The following is an 18,802-nucleotide window of genomic DNA, read 5'->3' on the forward strand; positions in this document are numbered from 1 at the left end:
ACCATTTTTTTGTTTCCATTTAGTGATTTAGGTTGATAAATCTTGTATTTATCTAAAACTCTTGTGTAGTTGCAGCTTTGAGGAGTAAGAAGTCACGAAGAGAGGGTTTCTTACTAAAGAATAATTATATACAGATACAGGTACAGTCAGACTGCTGTACAGTGACAATAATTTTCTTCCCCATTCTCTTTCTTCGTTGTCCTGACCTCTCTCCGAGGCTTGAGACGGTCCACACAATTACCTTCAATTATCCTCACTTCCACCTCACCAATTACATCCATTATTGATTCCAGACCCCCAGGCCATGAGCCTTATCTATACACAACCACAGCCCACGGAGGAGAAAGCACAATAGGACCAAATAATAGGACACTGGTTCATTAACACTCTCCAGCTTTTCACTGCATCGACGTCAAACCATCACCTACCCAACAGAAACTGTTTTCTGCTGCAGTGCCCTTGAGTAACAAAATATACAAGTGCAAAATCTGTATCTTCCAGGCAGCTATGACTGGGCTTAAGTGATCTCCAAAAAACCCAAAACATATAAAACCATTGTTTGAGATTAATTTTCTGCAAATATAAAGCCAGATAAACCAATATCTCCAAAAGTAGGATTTCAGCAAAGCAAAGTCAATAGGATTATGTGAGCAACAGTATAATGAATACCCATCTGTTTCTGACCATTTGTCCACCATGTCGCATTAGGAGACACTACACTAATAATATGGCATCCTGTCCACAGATGTTGAAAGCACAAATGTAATGACAGAGGCATGAGAGTGAGACAGAGCGGAAGGAAGGTCAGTTACACAGTATGAAGGCTGTAAAAATGTGGAGTCACACTCCTGTGCCCCTCCTGCCAGATTTTTGAATATGATACTTGCTGACATTTAGTGAGACACAAACATAAGCTGCTGTCACCACACACTAATGTAAAACATCCATCATCTTGAATACATGCCAGGGCACCTGCAGAGCATCAATGATGCCTCACTGCCATCTCCTGTTTCAACAAACTTCAGACGCTGAGCTCAAAGTGTGATCTATAAGCCAACGCTGCCCCCTTGAGGTGTTTTAAAGTTGAGGCTGACTATGTGGTAAAACTTGAATGTTCTTTCTATTAATGATATGCAATTACTGGACACTTACCTATTTATCCTTTCAATCAGCTTTTCCACGAAACTTGGTATACCCCAACCGGATCAACAGAAGATGTCACACCTTGTGTCCCTCATACCTGTTTAGAAGAAAAACCTGAGTGAGCCATCCAGATAAAACAGAAGCATTACCTTTAACTAGGAGTACCCAAGTTAATAATTAGACCCTGACTTATCCTTCAATTCTTTCTCCTGGAACAAATTACACATATTTCTAAAAAATTGGCTCTTTAGCTTTCATGTTAGTTGTTGTCAGTTCATTAGCATACAAGATTTTGCTGGTGCTTCATTGAACTGTAAATGTTCCTGTGCAAGTCTAACCAGGTCCCACAAGAAAGGCTGTGAAAATTAGGGTAGGCCCACATATTTACCGTTTACAATAAATGAGGCCTTATCTGTACAATGTTTGTTTGTATAATAGTTTTTCAACACAAATTTAATAAAGGACAAGTCAACAAAACTTTAAAAGCAGTTTACTTACCCTTTGGGGGAATCTCTACAGGTTTATTTGGAAAGTAGCCAAACATCCCTGCAGGACACAGGTGTTGCTGTTTGGCGGGAATTGGAGAGCTTGTTTTGGTGTAGTATCAGTCGGCTTTAGTTGGCGGTGACATTTTCACAGATTATATTATTTGAATTTTATAACTCTGCACAACACACTTTAACCATTGTCATGCATTTAGGTTACTTCTTAACAAGCTGATAACTTCACTAAGGATAGTCAACCGGTGCTGCAGTGTGTGCATAAAGGGGCGTGGTTTCCCGTTTTTATGTGGCCTTCAGGGACCGTCGGATATATTAATGTCATTACAAGGGTTGCAAATAGCCGGATAGGTTCATCAGAAAAGCACAGGCGATGATATACAAGTTAGATAAAGGTGACTTGTAATCCATGGAAAACATGGAAAGTGTTTCATTGTTACTGGTTTTTTATGTGCATTTGTGGTTCAATGTGTTCGGTAATTAGGGGTGCATATCTATTTCCATGCTTATAGTTCACATTTACGTTTCTGTATTATCTGGTTTTGCAAGCTACCTAAATGATTTTTGCTCTAACTAACCTTTATTCATGATGCACAAACAACTTTACAACTCTTGGAAAAACATATGTCAAATATAGTCTGTTTCTGTTGCGCATTTTCCTCTGGCTATAGCACATTTAATCTATGCATGAAAACAATGTTTGATAATCAAAGATAAACGCCGGGCTGTGCGTTTTAAAATCATTAAATAAAAACCCGTGGCAATGAAATGTGCTTTTTACCAAAGTGACCAGTCTGTTGTTGTAATTTGGACTACAGCGATCCACGATGTATGAGTGTGACTCTGGGAGGGGCACCTGAAGGCAGCACTAGTGCAGCTCAGTGTTGTGTGCGGTTTGTTCGCTGTGTTTGCTGCTGGCTCCCCTCTGTCCTCCATTAAAGCTCGGCTCCATCCCCGCTGTACGGCGCAGGCCCGAAGTAGCGCAGCCGCTCTGAGGTTAGTGCCCTACCGCGCAATCTCCATCTATTTCAGCCCCGGCGCAGCCGCATCATCGAACCCGGCAGCGCTGGGGTGAAAGATGCGGATTGTTTAGATGCTGACTGCAGCAGTGTTATGATACATTTATGGCGTTTTTTGGGGAAACATGTTGTAGGCGCGTAAATACAACAAGCTCGGATAGAATAGAAGAGCTGTGGATGGATGCAGGCCGCTGGGCCTGTTGTAGTTAGCGCTATGTTTTCTTTCATATTGCGCGGGTTGCATGCTAGCAGCTGCGTTACGAAGGTTTACCTTTCAGTGCACGCTGAATTCATTTATGTTCAGTGTCCGGACACCGAGACACAGCTGCACTTCTCGTTCGTAGTTAATGTCCATTCAGGTGTCTGGGGTTACACCGCCAAATGGTTAGCAAGCTAGCTAATTAGCCAAATGTAGGACATTGCTAGCTTAGCTCAGTTGGCAGTCGTTGTCAGCCAGCCGGCAAGTCGACTAACATTACTGCACTGTAAAGCGTTGGCAATAACATTACCTTGTTAATACAAGTCAGTGTGCTCGATTGCTAGGTGCATGGAGAATTGGCCTTATTTGTAGGCCATTGTTATGATCATACATGAATGTTATTGTTGTTAAGACGTGCACCGATTCGTGCATCATTGATCCTGCCAGCAGCTCATACATACACTAATACTGGAAATATGGACACAAATTAACCCGCCTGTCTGCAATTAATAACATACTTTTGTTTCCTTATGTTTCTTCAGTTTTGCATTGCGTGGTAACAACACTCCTGGCCTATTTCTCTGTCAAAGAGAGAGAGATAGCAGTGATGTGTGTATTACCTCAGTCCTGTTCAAATCATATACAGTCTATGGTTCAAATACATAATCTATAAACCAGCTACCCACTGTGAATCAAGTGAGCAGTTTATACAGCATAATGCCCCACCAATTCATCTCGTGGACAGGTGGGCAAAAGCACATTGCTTGTGTAAGTTTAAGTGTGCAGTTGAAGCATATTTTAGGAGTCATCTACACTCCTTTAACAGATTATCATATATCACTCTGCTCTGGACACATACCAGTAGGCCTATGCAGTATCCCATTTTATATACAGTCTGTTGCACAGGGTCACACTGTGACTGCATGTACACTTTCTTACTGACTTCTTAACTTTATGTCCCCAAGCAAAAACATCTCCTTCAGTCTGATTCAAATGAATGAAAGTGTTAAGCAATGACTATTATTGTGTAGAAACCATATCTTGCAAATGCACCTCTTGTCAAAACAAAAAACGATGGAATAATGTATTCTTCCATAAATGGAAAATGCAACTTCACTTCTGTACTTTGTTTACAGTAATGTTGTGAATTGAACCCCCTAATGATGCACCGTGAAGCCCCCTAGAGGCAGACAGAGCAGTAGCAGTGTTGTCCTTTTCTTCAGAGGCCCCATGGAAAGGAAAAATATATACCTTCCCCAGCAGTTCCATTGTTACTCTATTAATGAACCTTACATTTGACAAAGGAGGGAGACTACTGATACATATTGTGCACTACTATACTAAAAATTACTGTGAAGATGACATGGATAATGACAGTGACAGCTTTGTACTTTCACCCATTTCTCTTAAGTCCTAAGGTCTCAGTATTTACATAAACTTGCATTTGTGGTGCATTTGAGTTCACTTAAATGTACCAAGTACTTTCAGTGTTTTGAAAGGTTTATATACCTGCCGTTATCTCTGTTTAGAAATACCGGTGACGCCCTGTTTTACTGGTTTGCCACTCCCTACAGACTCTAATATGATAATATTGTTTAAATAATCCTGTACCTCTTCTCTTAGATCATTTCCATTTCTTTCCTTTTTCTGTTTTCCATTTTACACACAAACACAAACACACACACACACACACACCTAGTGGGTCTTTTTCTTTTCAGTTCATCTGGTTGCCTTTCAGCTACCCATTAAGTGTAATTGTTGTTCTTGCATGCTTTTACAGTTATGGTAACAGACTCTTTCTCCACCCTCCTACCTTCATATTTTGAGTGTCATTAATTTGCCAGAAAAGAGACAAAACACACAATAAACAAAATTAAAAATGATTTGATTGATGGCATTATTTTTATTTTTATTTTTTCAAATTTTCTGTGGATATGATAGTATTTTTATTGTGAATTATTTTGGCCACAATAATCGAGTAGTGAAAATCTGATATTGTGACAGCCCTAGCTAAGCTGTATAGCACCAGTCAGTACAGCAGACATTATTACAGACATTCTGTGTTATCATATCAAAAATGCTGAATGATCATAAATAAATGCTCATAAAAAAATTGAATCAAAGCATGTTATTTCACACAGCATTTTCTATTATTCTCTCTTCTCAGTCATTGTATCCAGCTGTGCAGACTCAGTGGTCAGTAATGGAGGAGCACACCGTTCACCAGACGGAACACATGACCACCATTGAGGCCAACGCTGTCCAGCAGGTGCACTTATAAACATAATAGTTACAGAGCAGAAAGCATGAAGAATGACAAGGAAGTCATCCTTCTTAGCAAGAAGTCCCATTATTCACAAGATGTTTTAACTATTTTACCAGCTAGTTAGATTCACTAAAACAGACATCTTAACACCCCCATTCAGATATAATTACAATGATATTTTCTTACATTTATAACAGTCATCCATCTTTAACTGTGCAGGTACATGTGACCACATTTACTGAAGCATCCATGATGAGCGCTGAGGAAGACTCAACATCGTCACCAGATGATGATCCATATGACGACACAGACATCCTCAACTCAGCTGGCACTGACGAGATCACCGCCCACCTGGCCGCTGCAGGTGAGTCTTGCCAAAGGGGAGAAACTGAGTATTTAGATATCCAGATGGATCCATGCAAGTCTTTTTGACCAGTGTCTGACAGTACCTTCAATTTTTGTGAGGTTCTCTGTCATTTGTGTGATGCTAATTTTATTCATAACTTATATTGAGTTGATGAGTTGAGGTCAGTGTAATGCTGTCAACTGAACAACAGGTGGTGCTAATGACCTGCTTTGGAGAGTTAGTGTCCCATCATATAACATCTCCATAACATCTATAACATTGCTCTACATTTTAGACAATACTTGTAAGCATGATTTATAAATTGGAAATTAAGCAACAGTGTTCAAACCCATGAGAGAGAGTCCTTCATTCTGATGAGCTGTCTGTGGTTTTACTTAAAGTCTACTCTGATCATTCTCTCTCAGGGCCAGTAGGCATGGCAGCAGCTGCTGCTGTGGCAACTGGTAAGAAAAGAAAGAGGCCTCACATCTTTGAATCCAATCCCTCCATCCGCAAGAGGCAACAGACTCGCCTGCTCAGGTGAGCTTTAAACAACAGGAAACCACGTTTTCCCCCTATGTATTGTCCCTACTTTGACAATGAGTATATGTGTTTTTTTGTTTATTCTATGACAAAGTTGCTGCCCTTTGTAGCTGTAGTGTTGTACTTTGTTGCTTTTGAGCTGAGTCAGAAAGTAAAGGCGCCTGTATGTTTACAGAAAACTGAGAGCTACTCTGGATGAGTACACCACCAGAGTGGGACAGCAGGCCATAGTGCTGTGTATCTCTCCCTCCAAACCCAACCCAGTGTTCAAGGTGTTCGGTGCTGCTCCCCTGGAGAATGTGGTAAGTGTTACAGTCTTGTATTCAGCACGCTGAACACATTTGTCTGCTGTGTTATGAAATTACCCAAGCTACTACACCATGCTACTGCATTATTACCAAAGATGCCCCCTGTTTTGGAAAAATAGAAAATCCTAAACCATGGTACACAGTAAAATATATCAACCCTGTATTTCTAAATGTTGAATGTCATCTAAATATTTCTACGCTGTTTCTCCTCTCAACTCCACCGTTTGCACTTTAAAAGTTACAGATACATTGAAACATGCATTTATATCAATCCATTTCCAATGATATGGAATCCAATATCCAGTTTTGAAAATAAACTAAAACACTGATGTAACTATCTTCCTTCGTCCTCCAGGTGAGGAAATACAAGGGCATGATGTTAGAGGACCTGGAGAATGCACTGGCTGAACACGCCCCAGCTGGCGGAGATCTGGCCTCAGAGCTGCCCCCCCTCACCATCGATGGTATCCCTGTCTCTGTGGACAAGATGACCCAGGTGAGTGTGGACTCAGTGCTCTTAATCTGCTGATCAATTAGGGTCAAAAACCACCCCTGTGTTTCCAGCATTTCCTTTGTAGAAGTAGAAGACAAATTCAAAACTTCTTCATAGCATCTGAAACACAATGGTGGTGTGCCCAGCAGAGGGCACCAGTTGGCAATAAATCAGAATCACAAATATTATGTTTTATGTCTGGTGTGAGCAAGCGCTTAGCCATCTATATGCATCAAGGTCAAACAGCCATTTTTAGCTGTTTTTGTATGTCCACCAGTGTCATTTGATCAGTTTGATTCAGCCATATAAGCAGTAATTATCCCTCCAAAACAGGAGCAGAGCAGGAAATTGTACTCCAGGCATAAACCTGACGCAGAGGTAGTGTCTGCTTTTAAATACAAGCCAAGCTTCTTCCATTTGCTAGGCAGACTTCAGCACCAGTATGCATGGAGACGAAGTGCATCGTATACTGCTCTTCCTTGGCCTTTCCCTGCAACATTAGTACCATTGGCAGCCTGAGTCCTCTCTCCACCCAAGGGAACCCAGTTTGTTTACTCTGCCGTCCCAGTGCTGCTGACGTATTCTCTGGATCATCATCAGAGTAGCCAGCATGACAGTGGCCCTCAGAGACAGTCCTCAACCCCGGGAGCATGGTAGCCAATCATAAGGCCAGATGAGTCCTCGGAGGGCAGGTGTTAGTTGGTGCTTGTTTTTCTGGAGGTTGTAGGATGAGATTATCATGAGTAACCTGTTGCACCACTTAGCTTGGCCAAGGCAGGTGGAAAGGTGGGGGCGGGGGTTGTTTTTAGAGGTACGTGCGTGCCATGTGTTGGAGACAGGATGTTGTGCAGCCCCTCTGGAAAAGGTTGCATGAAAATGAGAACTCTGCCATGAAAAGGAGCTAATTCAAATGTAGTTCTGTGGAGATATATACAAACAGGAAAGTATTTGCTATTTTCTACACAGACATCTGCAGTAGGTTTTGCGTGGCCAAAGCAATCCCAAGTGAGTTTTAGTGACGTAGTCCAAAGCCCCGGCCAGTCCAATATATGGAGCATCTGTAGCAGGTGATCCCGAGACTAGCCTGAGCCCATAATTACCCACTAGCCTTGTTAGGGCCAGGGACCCGGCAACATAGCCGCCTTCCTAAATGCTGATTGGACCATTGCTTGGAGGATTAGGATTGGGGGTTGGGGTGGTGGGTGTAGGACAACATGCCACTTAACTCACTAGCCACTGTAATTAGGCCATCTGGTCTTGCCCACATGCATCCACATACATCCACACACGGAACAGCCACAGGTGGAAATGCAAGCATCTTTTTGCCACCAGGTCTTTTATTTCTGGGGTTGATCCACATCAGTAGGCCAAGTGACTGGATGCAGCCTTGTTTTTCCCAAATGTGACCATCCATTTTCTGTCAAGATCCATTTTGTCTTATCCCCGATGTACTGAGAAACTGCGTATAGGTGGTTTGTGAGTTAGAAAAGGGGGCTTTGGGGGGGGAGGAGGGAAGGATTTATTTCTCCTGGTACCAAATTTAGCCCGTGATGTCAAGGCAGGCAGACGCTGCAGTGCCTCATTGTGCAATATAATCCCCCGGTGATGCTTGCATATTACCAGGACACTGAGGACATTGGCACTAAACCCCACCCCAGTCTGTCAGTGAGTGTGGCGTGTTCTGGAAGTGTTGATGTGATGGTGAGTTGGTATACACACCGCTCACTGCTTAGCTATGTGTAAGTACGTATGCTCATTTTATCTGGGGGATGAGCAAGAGCAAGCAAATCAGATTAGATTAGGACCACCACCCATTTCCTTACCCTGATTTGGGACACTCTCCAGAAGTGGGCTTCACATTTAAGAAAGACAAAGCAATCAATTAAAAATAGTTAAAGTGTACCATCTGAATGGGATGGCTAAATACTTGAAATCAGAGGTTTAAGTTTAAAGGTGCATTGTGTGCAATTTAAACCCCCCCGCCCTCAAAGCATGTATGAGAACATACAGTGACTGTGAAACTCATGAAAGGCCCCCTCTTTTTCTGGCTCATTAAACTTACACACTAGTCCGCCCTATTTATATTATCAATAACGGTACTCTAAATATTATAGATATATAAACACCTTTCAATGATGAATAAAATATTTGTCTTAAGTAATTTAGAAAGCAAATCAGTGAGGCTTTACTGTTTAATTTCCTGTTTTAAATTCAAAAACCTAAAATAATAATTAGCCCTACCCATGCAATAAAAACAAGTGCTGTGATTGATACTATTTGAGTGCTTTTTATTCAGCTCCAGAGCAAAGCAATTACCTGAAAATCAAGTAGCTTTTTTTTTTTCACTTCTAATGACCTCCACTAAAGAGGCCTGGATCCCTTACTTCATTGTTTCTGAATTGTACACTCATATAGTGAAAAAACACTCATCGATTCATCCAATACACAATAATAAAATAATGAATAAAGTCTCGACACAAGTCCATAAAATAGCACACAGAGTGGTCAAAGTTAATCTCATATTTTTCATTGACATTGGTTTTTATTTTAACAATATTGACCAGCTTGTCCTTGTTAATACTCACATCGACGGTACTGGAGCCTTTGCTGGGACAGGTTGACAACTGAACTGTGTTGGATCACCCTTGATGCTCCAGTGGTGTCTGTCTGACACATCAGGCTGGAGCCACAGCCATAGATTGGTCTGTTAATAAACATGAGCTGATTGTTCTCCTTATAGAAAGCCTGTTTCTATTTGCAGGACTTGACCACCTCAGCACCTGGCAGCAGCAGGTACCCCGATCAATACATGCCTCCTGCTGCCTGCTCAAGGGCATGTGTGCTTGTGTGTGTGTGTGTGTAAGACACTGCAGCTCTCCACTTTAGAGTTTTGGTGTGTGTATCGTCTCTTTTTTCCATTCATGTATCCTTTGCTTCAGGCCCAGCTGCGAGCGTTCATCCCAGAGATGCTGAAGTACTCGACGGGTCGAGGGAAGCCTGGCTGGGGGAAGGAGAGCTGCAAGCCATTATGGTGGCCTGAAGACATCCCTTGGGCTAACGTCCGCAGTGACGTCCGCACAGAGGAGCAGAAACAGAGGGTGAGAGAAATACCCATATGATAATGTGATACTTTGACAAATTCAAATGTCATTTATTCTTTTTAAGCCTGATTTTCAAAATTATACAGATGGCCAAAACAAAACAAAAAACAAGCTCATTTTCTTAAACTTTTGTATGGATTTAACAAATGAGACATCTCGTGTCAATTTGTGAGCTTTAGTGGTCCTGAGAGGTAGTTTTTCTATCCTCTAGAAAGAGCCAGGCTACCTGATTCCCTCTTTTCCAGTGTTAATACTAAGCTAACCATCTCCTAGCTCCAAGTATAGTTATCGCACAAACTTTGAGATGGTATCAGTCTTTTCTTCCAACTCTTGGCAAACAAATGGAATAAGGGCATATCTCAAATATGGCACACATTAACTTATATCTCTACTTCCTAAGGTTTCTTGGACGCAGGCGTTGCGGACCATTGTAAAGAACTGCTACAAGCAGCATGGCCGCGAGGATTTGTTGTACGCTTTTGAAGACCAAATAACCACAACAACCACTACCCAGCACCACCTGACCACCGCACAAAGCATTGCACACCTTGTGCCTTCACAAACCGTGGTACAGACCATCAACAACCCCGATGGAACAGTCTCGCTCATCCAGGTACAATTTAGTCGATGGCACATTAATCTCATTCAGGTTAAGGTTCACTATATTCATCTGTCACCTTCTGTATTGTGCGACTGTGTCTTTCTCTCAGGTCGGCACTGGACACACAGTTGCCACTCTGGCAGACGCCTCAGAGCTACCCGGTGTGACGGTGGCACAAGTCAACTACTCCACAGTAACTGATGGAGAGGTAGCAACCACACCCCCCCCTGGACACACCATTGCATCCTTTTTATACAGTACAACCCCTGTATAAAAACATTTTGACCACATACTACACACAAAGGGAGCTGTCCATTCAGCACCACAACATGAACCAGAACATCAAAAATATAATAAAGTTATAAAAATGTTTCCTTTTACACGCGCTTTACCACCCTGCTGTCACGATATTGTACTTCCCTGTCCAGGTGGAGCAGAACTGGGCCACGCTCCAGGGCGGGGAGATGACAATCCAAACCACCCAGGCTTCAGAAGCGACGCAGGCCGTAGCATCCCTGGCTGAAGCTGCTGTCGCTGCCAGTCAGGAGATGCAGCCCGGAGCCACTGTCACAATGGCTCTCAACAGGTGAGGGGGATTGAACTGATGAAAAAGTTAATTTGCAGGTTTTTGGGGGTACAGGAAAGTCATATGTGTGAACTACATCTAGATGAGGCTCTCTGCTAACAATATTATGAAAGGTTGAATTGTTGGAGGCAGAAAAGCACACGAGGCAGCAGAAAGCTATCACTGCTGAACGATTTTCACCTTTTTAACTGGAAATGTACTGTAGGGGTTTGTGTTAACTGACACGGTCCTCAGGGGTCTTGAGCTGCTGCTGGTGGAGCTAGCCAATACTGCAGGGCATAAGAATAATCCGTAATCACAAAGGCAGCTCTAATAACTTGATGAGAATGGGACAACTGTCGGGGCAGGTCACCAGGGTCCCCTGGAGATGAGTCAAGTGCCTCTCATCCTGGTTCAGCATCTAATTAATTAGCCTGTAGCTTTTATTACAGCACCATGCAAAGCGCACAACCATTAAATTGGCTGTTAGCCACATATTTCCATGTGCTAACAGCGTAGTATAATTTTGTTGATGAAAATGCACTAGACCAGGTGCTTATATGTGTGATTAAGTAAGAACATTTTGACATAAAATTACACATAATCAGCATAAGCTTTTTTAAATGACCTATAACAAAAACATTTTATGAACCGTGTACAGGGGTTGTTGTTGTTGGCGTACTATTTTTCTGGTGGGAAATAAAAAAACACGCTTGTATTCAGATGGGATATACAGCAGGATCGCAAGCTGTGTCCATGGAGGACCAAGTGTCTGCAGGATCTGGTTACAACACAAGAATACTGCAAGTTGCAAGTGTCCTCGTCTGTAGAATTAGTTAGTAGTGTTTGGCTGCAGCTAAAGCCTGGAGATCTTAAGAGACCCATAGCCACTTCTTGATCTACAATTTTGATTGTAGTGATCTATCAGACTCATCGAAGAGCCTAAAAGGTCATTAAATTCTTGAATTCGTCAACCAGACTAATCAAGATGCTGACATGTTAGCTGTTTTTTTTTTTTACTGCAGTGGTGTCAAGGCAATGATTTCTAATGTGTATGGGTATGTCCCATTGGGGCTTGTTACCTGCATCCACCTGAGTCCTCCTTCCTTTCCCCTCCCCCCCTCCTGTTTACCTATGCTGAGTTACTCTGGGCTCTCTGCTCAACAGGCTCTGGAACATGTTGTCTGTTTTCCAGCTCCAGAGGGGGAATAGAGCCTCCATCTTTCGCTGCGTTGACGCTATGACACAGCGATGCTCAAATGTACAGCACAGTTACGGAAGTCTGCTAATTGCTGAGCTTTGATCATTTCACATGCATTGATACAATAAAATCAGGTGTGGGCACAGGTTATATTTTGCAGAGAAAGCTATAGTTTGATGCCACAGCAGCATTTTGTAGTATCAGTGTGAGTGCATGGTTACTGCTTGGTTACTGTTGACTGCCGCTGCCTGCATTCACTCAGCTCCTCCTCTTTATCTGTCTGTCTGTATTTCTATCTCAGATGTGATTATCAACCAAGCTGTGAACAGTTCCATTAGTTCATAACGAAGCTGCTGTGGTAATAGGCTCGTGGTAATTCCACTGAATAGATCTGGTTTAATAAAACTGCTTTGTTAGACCCGTAGCACCTGGCCTTTCGGGAGATGTGACAGATTCTCCATAAGTCCAGACTAGAAAAGCCTCTTACTGCTCATACACTCCTACCTCTTCACCCCACATCTCTCTAATAACCCCTGCCTTTGTGAGCAGATCTTGTGTTAGTGTATGAGTGTGTGTGCTTTTCAGTTCTGTGTGCGTAACCCTTATATGCACATATATCCATCTCATTTGTGCAAAAAAGGTTTATTTGCATGAATTTTGACATGTTGGACACTATATCTGATGTGTGTGTGTTTGTGTGTGTTATAGTGAGGCAGCAGCCCATGCTGTAGCGACGTTGGCAGAGGCCACTCTACAAGGAGGGGGTCAGATTGTCCTGGCAGAGACAGCAGCTGCTGTTGGGGCGCTGGCAGGGGTTCAAGATGCCACAGGTACAAATTCATCCACAATGCCAACATCAACATGACAAACAGTGACACAACATGCAAAAAACACCTCAAACAACAGCATTTACCCAGTGACATGTACATCATACTATCTCTTTCACCACTGTCTATTGCACCAGATGATAATGTAGTATCTCTCTGATAAAGTACACTATAACCTTCTAACTCATATTATCAGTAACCCACAGTCCTTTCTTTATATCAGCATGAGCACTGAATAAATCAACTTTTACAGCAGGTGAATTCCTAGGTGTCATAAATAAGCACTGTGTTAAGTTAAACTGGCTCGAATGAGATCCTGCCCACAAATTTGACTTCTCTGTAATAATGCATTTCCGTTCAGAGAATGGAAAAAAGTCGGAATAATCTGGGTCTATGGACAAACTGCATCAACAGCTTTTATTTAAAAATTATTTTTATCCATTTGATTGGGTTATTATTACACAGTGTACCCCTCGCAGGCCTTGAGCTGCTGTGAGGAATTACTGTTAGAGATAACCCAATGGAAGATGGATGGTGTTCAGCTAACAGGCCATGACCAGTGACCAGCCCTGATCACTGTAAAATCTACACACATGTTCCACATATAGCTAGCAAGCATGGTTCACATCACGCACACAGCAGCACAGAAGGTAACGTCACAGCCACATGCTCAAACTAAATGATATGAATGTCACACAATGTCATCAGTGAACCAGGTGTAGCCCATGTGTGGAAGGTCTACTGTTTACCACTAGGACTGGTTTCTTTTTATGTCATATTTGATCTGTCAGCTTGTTTACTATATATTCAAAAAAAAAAGCAGATGAATTTTTTTTTTTTGAAGACAAAATACCAACTTTTAGCGTTTATTTATTTCAATGTATTAGGCAGTTGCAGGCTCAACAGCAGAACTGTAAATACAACATATAACTTACTGCTTTTATAAAATAAAAACAATTGGCATCACATCTTCAGTAATATGTACTTGTGTGTATTCACCAGCCAATGGCATTTCTAATTAGTGTTACTAAATGTAAGCTTCCCTCTAGTAGCACTGCAGTGAGCTCCTACACTCTAATCTACTCTGTGCTGATGTGACAGATGGTGTGTTTCTATGTGTGCATCTCGTAGCAATGCTCCCTCCTTTTAATGATGCGTTAGCTGCATGACCCTCTCGTCAACCTCTTCACATGCATACTGCATGCATTTCTGTGGCAGTGTGTGTCTGCTGGGACCGGACCGGTTTGTGATGACAGCCTCACATCCTTGTTGAATAGTATTAACGGCCATTTTAAGCATATGTTCATTCAGTATCCTCAGGGTGGAATGTAAAGTTACTGCTCGTCAATGACTAACATCAAGGGGCCACTACTCTGATGTTGATTAATGGATGTGAAGTATGTAATTGTAAATATATAAGGATATACAGGTGAAACTAAGAAGGAAATACATTACATTTAGAATATTGTTTTTGGTGTTAACCATGATTTTAGACTTAGTTATTGTCAGCACACTGTGATAAACAATTTAACATAATGAGAGTTAATATGAGGCATTATCATGTTAATAGTCATTCAATTGTTAAAGTTGGTGATTTGATTTAATAGCAGTTGCTTTTCCTTCACATTATAATTGTATTTTTGAAACCACAATCTGATGCGGTAACAATTGACATGATCACAGAGCCAGAACTTTCAAATTTACTGCATTTACTTCTTTTAGCAGATCGATGCATTGAATCATTGTAATGTATAGTCAATGCAGTGATGCTAAAATAAATTATTATACCCCAGTTTTTCATTCCAATAAACTTAAAGATCAAAGTAAATCTAGAAACTATAACATGATGTTTGACTACACACATAGTGTCATATTGTCAAGTTGTCAATCAGTACCGTCCTACGGTGGGATAAACCCACACATACACACAGTCACACAAAGTACACTAGTCCAGGGGCATGAGCAAGTCCCTAAGGGGCCCTCCTAAAGAGCTTTGATCCACTCCATTATCAGTCCATGTCTAATCACTGGGCCAGCTGTCAACACACAACCCCCAGGTTCTCATGCTTGTCTATATACATGTATTCATTTATACATGCTATTACTATATACGTGACTGTAAGCCTTCTCTAAATTGAGACAAATGCATTTTCATCTCACGGTGTTCACATACTATTTTACTTGTGCACACACTCTTGATTTCTCCTCGTCCTTCTGTCCACATCCTGCATTAATTAAATGAACAGCACAGTGATGAAGCATGTATTTAAGCACCAAAGCTGATTAGCTTTGCATTACATGCACAGTAGAAGAAATGAGAATAAGAACAATTTTCTCTCTAACAAATTAGTCTTTTGTTTCATCAGGCTGATAAACTGTAAGGCACCCTAAAGCAATCCAGCTTCAGGTTGTGTTGGGCCCAGTGTAAGACAGACATGTGAAACAAAATTCAGAACAAATTATTTTAAAATGTTTGGTTAGATTGTTGCAGTTGAAGGGGACTTTGGATTTGTTACATCCTCTTGAGTTTTGTTCTAGCAGTAAATTATATTTAAAAGGAACAAAAGCAGGCAACATGTAGGATGTTGAGATAACATTTATATTGGTTCGTCCCAGCATAATTAAATTGTGTAGAGAAGTCTTATAAAATACTTGAATAAAGATGGAGCCCACTAGTTAAAATGAAGGAATAATCGTAACATAAAGGACATGCAAAAACATGTTCAGCTTGCCAGTCTATATTTGCACATGTTTACGCTAATGTAAATTAAAGTTATTCAAATCTAAAATCAACACCCTTTGTGGCTCGACATCTTGCTCCCTAAACCATAAGGAGTTATTTGGCTGCAGTGGCTCACTCAAAAAAACGAATGGAGCTGCCAAAGCCAGTCATTCTCTCGACTATTGACCTTAGCTAATCACTGTAGTGCTGCACAGGAGTGGAGAGCACCGTTTGAAGTGCGCTGGCCCAGACACCGCTGATTGGCTTTTGTAGCGACCCTTCACTGACACAGGCATGCAGACACACACACATTGATACATGCACACGGCCACACCAGGCACGGCCCTTAATGTCTCAGTAACAATGTTTGAGTGGCCGGGTGAAGCACTTCACTCAATAACTGTGCTGTGTCCGCACGTCACTATGCCAGGCCAATACCCCGTTCCCTAAGCCCTCCTCCATAATCACGGCAGCACAATTACCTGCATCAGCACAACTTAACCCTGTCACAAATCACCGGCGAGTGGGCTTAGCAAGAGTCCACATTTAGAGGACCAGCAATTATGAGCTAACCTGTCAAAAGGGCGTTGTTTTATTTTAGGACGAGATGAATAATAATGAAAATGCATCAATTTTTGTGCTTTTTTTCCCCATGTGGTCTCAGGATCTGTGGGTAGTGTGAGATCGATGCATTTAACGCCCAGTGTCGTAGCTCACAGTAATGGAAGTGGCATGAGCCACTGCCATCCACTGCACTGACCTTCTTGCCTGCCTGTGACACTGTGACAGCTTGTAGGGTGGGGCAGAGGCCCACGTGACTGCAGCAGTAATCCCTACAGGCACACACACACACACACACACACACACACACTCACACACTCACACAGCTGGGCATGGGGGAAGCGAGCTGAGGACGTTGAATCGGACCATTGTTCAGTAATGCTGTTTCTGTAACATGGCCGCCTCCTGTCACACACAACTACCTGGTCTTGACTGACTCTCAAGCACTGTGTCGACCGTAAACTCTCTCAAAAAGATTACTCTGGCTGGTTGGAGGCTGAACGAGCAGTATATCAGTATTAATTAATATGTTGATTACAAAAAGGGGGTTCACACACCCAATTAATTAAAAATTAATTAGATATTTTCTTTAAATTGTCCAATACAAGCCTTTGGGCTATGCCTTCTTCAATGTCGCTTACTGTGTTTGAATTGTACAATTTAAACCAAATAAAAAGAAAATATCATACTTTTTTATGCATGGTCAAATCATTTGGATTTGAACAAGGGAAAAAAAGGTTTACCTCGTGCTATTGCCCATATATAAAGTGGTACCAACAGTTGTTTGATTATTGGAATAATGATAATAATGATTCCAGTATTACAGCAGTTATTTATTTGCCATTAATCTTTTTCTTTGCTCATTACAATTTCTGTTAGCCTTAGATAATGTCCAACCAAACTCAATGAAACCTATTGATCAGTTCAGTGATGTTGATTCAGATATGGTATTCAGCCAAGTGATAATGCTGCCACGTCTAAAAATGTCTCACTTCTTTCTCCGCAGGTCTCGTCCAGATCCCAGTCAGCATGTACCAGACTGTAGTGACCAGCCTTGCCCAGGGCAACCGGCCTGTCCAGGTTGCCATGGCACCTGTTGCCACACGCATAGACAACACTGTCACACTGGACGGCCAGGCGGTGGAGGTTGTAACGCTGGAACAGTGACAATTAAGATCCTGGAAGGAGTAGGAGGCACTGAATGGCCACCATGGGGATTTGTTTATCCTACTTTTTTCCAAGACATCACGCTGTGTACAATGTCAATATATTTTTAAATGTACGTCTGCAGGGGAAGTCAAAGTGAGTTTTCAATTCATCGTGTTTACTGTGTAAAGAAATTGCTTTTGTTGGTGTTTTTTTTTTTTTTTCTCCATTTAGCCTCATGTGTTTTTTAGCTCTGTGATGTTAGGTATTTATTTCTTTACAATTAACCTTTACCTAAAACAAAGATGAACCAAAAAACCCGGGAGGAAAGCCACCACTGCTTCACCCAGAGTGTGTAACTATTACTGTTCTGGATTTTTGTTTTTTCGTGTGCTTGTCTGTTCTTTTTTTTTTCAGGATGCATTTATATAATTCGGTGCCATAGTCAGAAATCACTCGTCTCTGATTCCTGTGATCACGATTCTAAAAATTTCAACTTTGTCACCTCAACTCACCTTGAGCTGTCTTAGCATATGAACCAGCATCTGAGCTGTACACACTCCCAACACTTGTGTCATAAGATGATGTAATAATACGTTGAAATACCATCTCGTCATGTGCTTTTCCCCCCGTGCTGTTTTACTGTAGTCCACGCACATGCCAAGATTTGTGAAGACTCAGGATATATACATCAAGGTGTTTTTTACTGCTGGAATTGCTGAGCTGACTTCCTGAAGCAGCCATTTTGTCTACCAAGTCACGTTTAAATTTACAGTGGATGGATAGGAGCACCTCTTGGTATGTTATTTTTTAACATGAACTCGTTTGTATGTCACTTAGGGCTTGGTGGTCTGCTTCATTTTGTATGGCGCAGGAAGTCGGTCATACTTGGACAGGAGCTGCAGTATTTGTGATGCAAATGTCAAAAAAAAAACATTTCTTCTATCCTGCAACAACAATTGCTTGCCAAGAATCAATTAAGTTCGATGCAGCTGTAACAGTTGGTTCGAAAATCTCCAAACTCATGTATTTAAAATGTCCAATAAAAATGGCTGCTGTTCACCATTCATACTGTCCTTTCTTGGTTATAAGTGCACTCCCCCTAAAAGGGCTTACCATCAATGGATACATGTAATATTAAAGCAGCATTAGTCAATATTTTTCATACTGAGGCTAAATGTTGAGGCTCTAGTGTTTCAGTGTAGAGCTCTAACAATACTAACAAATGAGCCGTTGGCATTAAAGTGGCTCAATTCCATTT

The 18,802-nt window shown here is 41.6% G+C and overlaps 1 protein-coding gene across 2 annotated transcripts; it reads left to right on the plus strand.

Moving 5' to 3' along the window:
- The first annotated feature begins 2,546 nt into the window (after window positions 1–2,546).
- nrf1 (nuclear respiratory factor 1) lies at window positions 2,547–18,602 on the plus strand. 2 transcript variants are annotated; one of them, XM_062443633.1, is made up of 12 exons: window positions 2,547–2,639; window positions 5,029–5,130; window positions 5,347–5,491; window positions 5,899–6,013; window positions 6,192–6,318; window positions 6,680–6,820; window positions 9,757–9,915; window positions 10,319–10,531; window positions 10,629–10,727; window positions 10,948–11,105; window positions 12,994–13,115; window positions 17,402–18,602. In XM_062443633.1, the coding sequence occupies exons 2-12, from the start codon at window positions 5,065–5,067 to the stop codon at window positions 17,560–17,562; spliced, it is 1,506 nt and encodes a 501-aa protein (XP_062299617.1). In that variant the 5' UTR covers window positions 2,547–2,639; window positions 5,029–5,064; the 3' UTR covers window positions 17,563–18,602. The 2 variants fall into 2 exon arrangements, with proteins under 2 accessions (XP_062299617.1, XP_062299616.1); XM_062443632.1 differs by having other exon boundaries at window positions 10,629–10,726; window positions 10,932–11,105.
- Window positions 18,603–18,802: the final 200 nt, after the last annotated feature.

Source organism: Scomber scombrus, chromosome 22, assembly GCF_963691925.1.
Source record: "Scomber scombrus chromosome 22, fScoSco1.1, whole genome shotgun sequence".
Classification (NCBI taxonomy): Eukaryota; Metazoa; Chordata; class Actinopteri; order Scombriformes; family Scombridae; genus Scomber; species Scomber scombrus.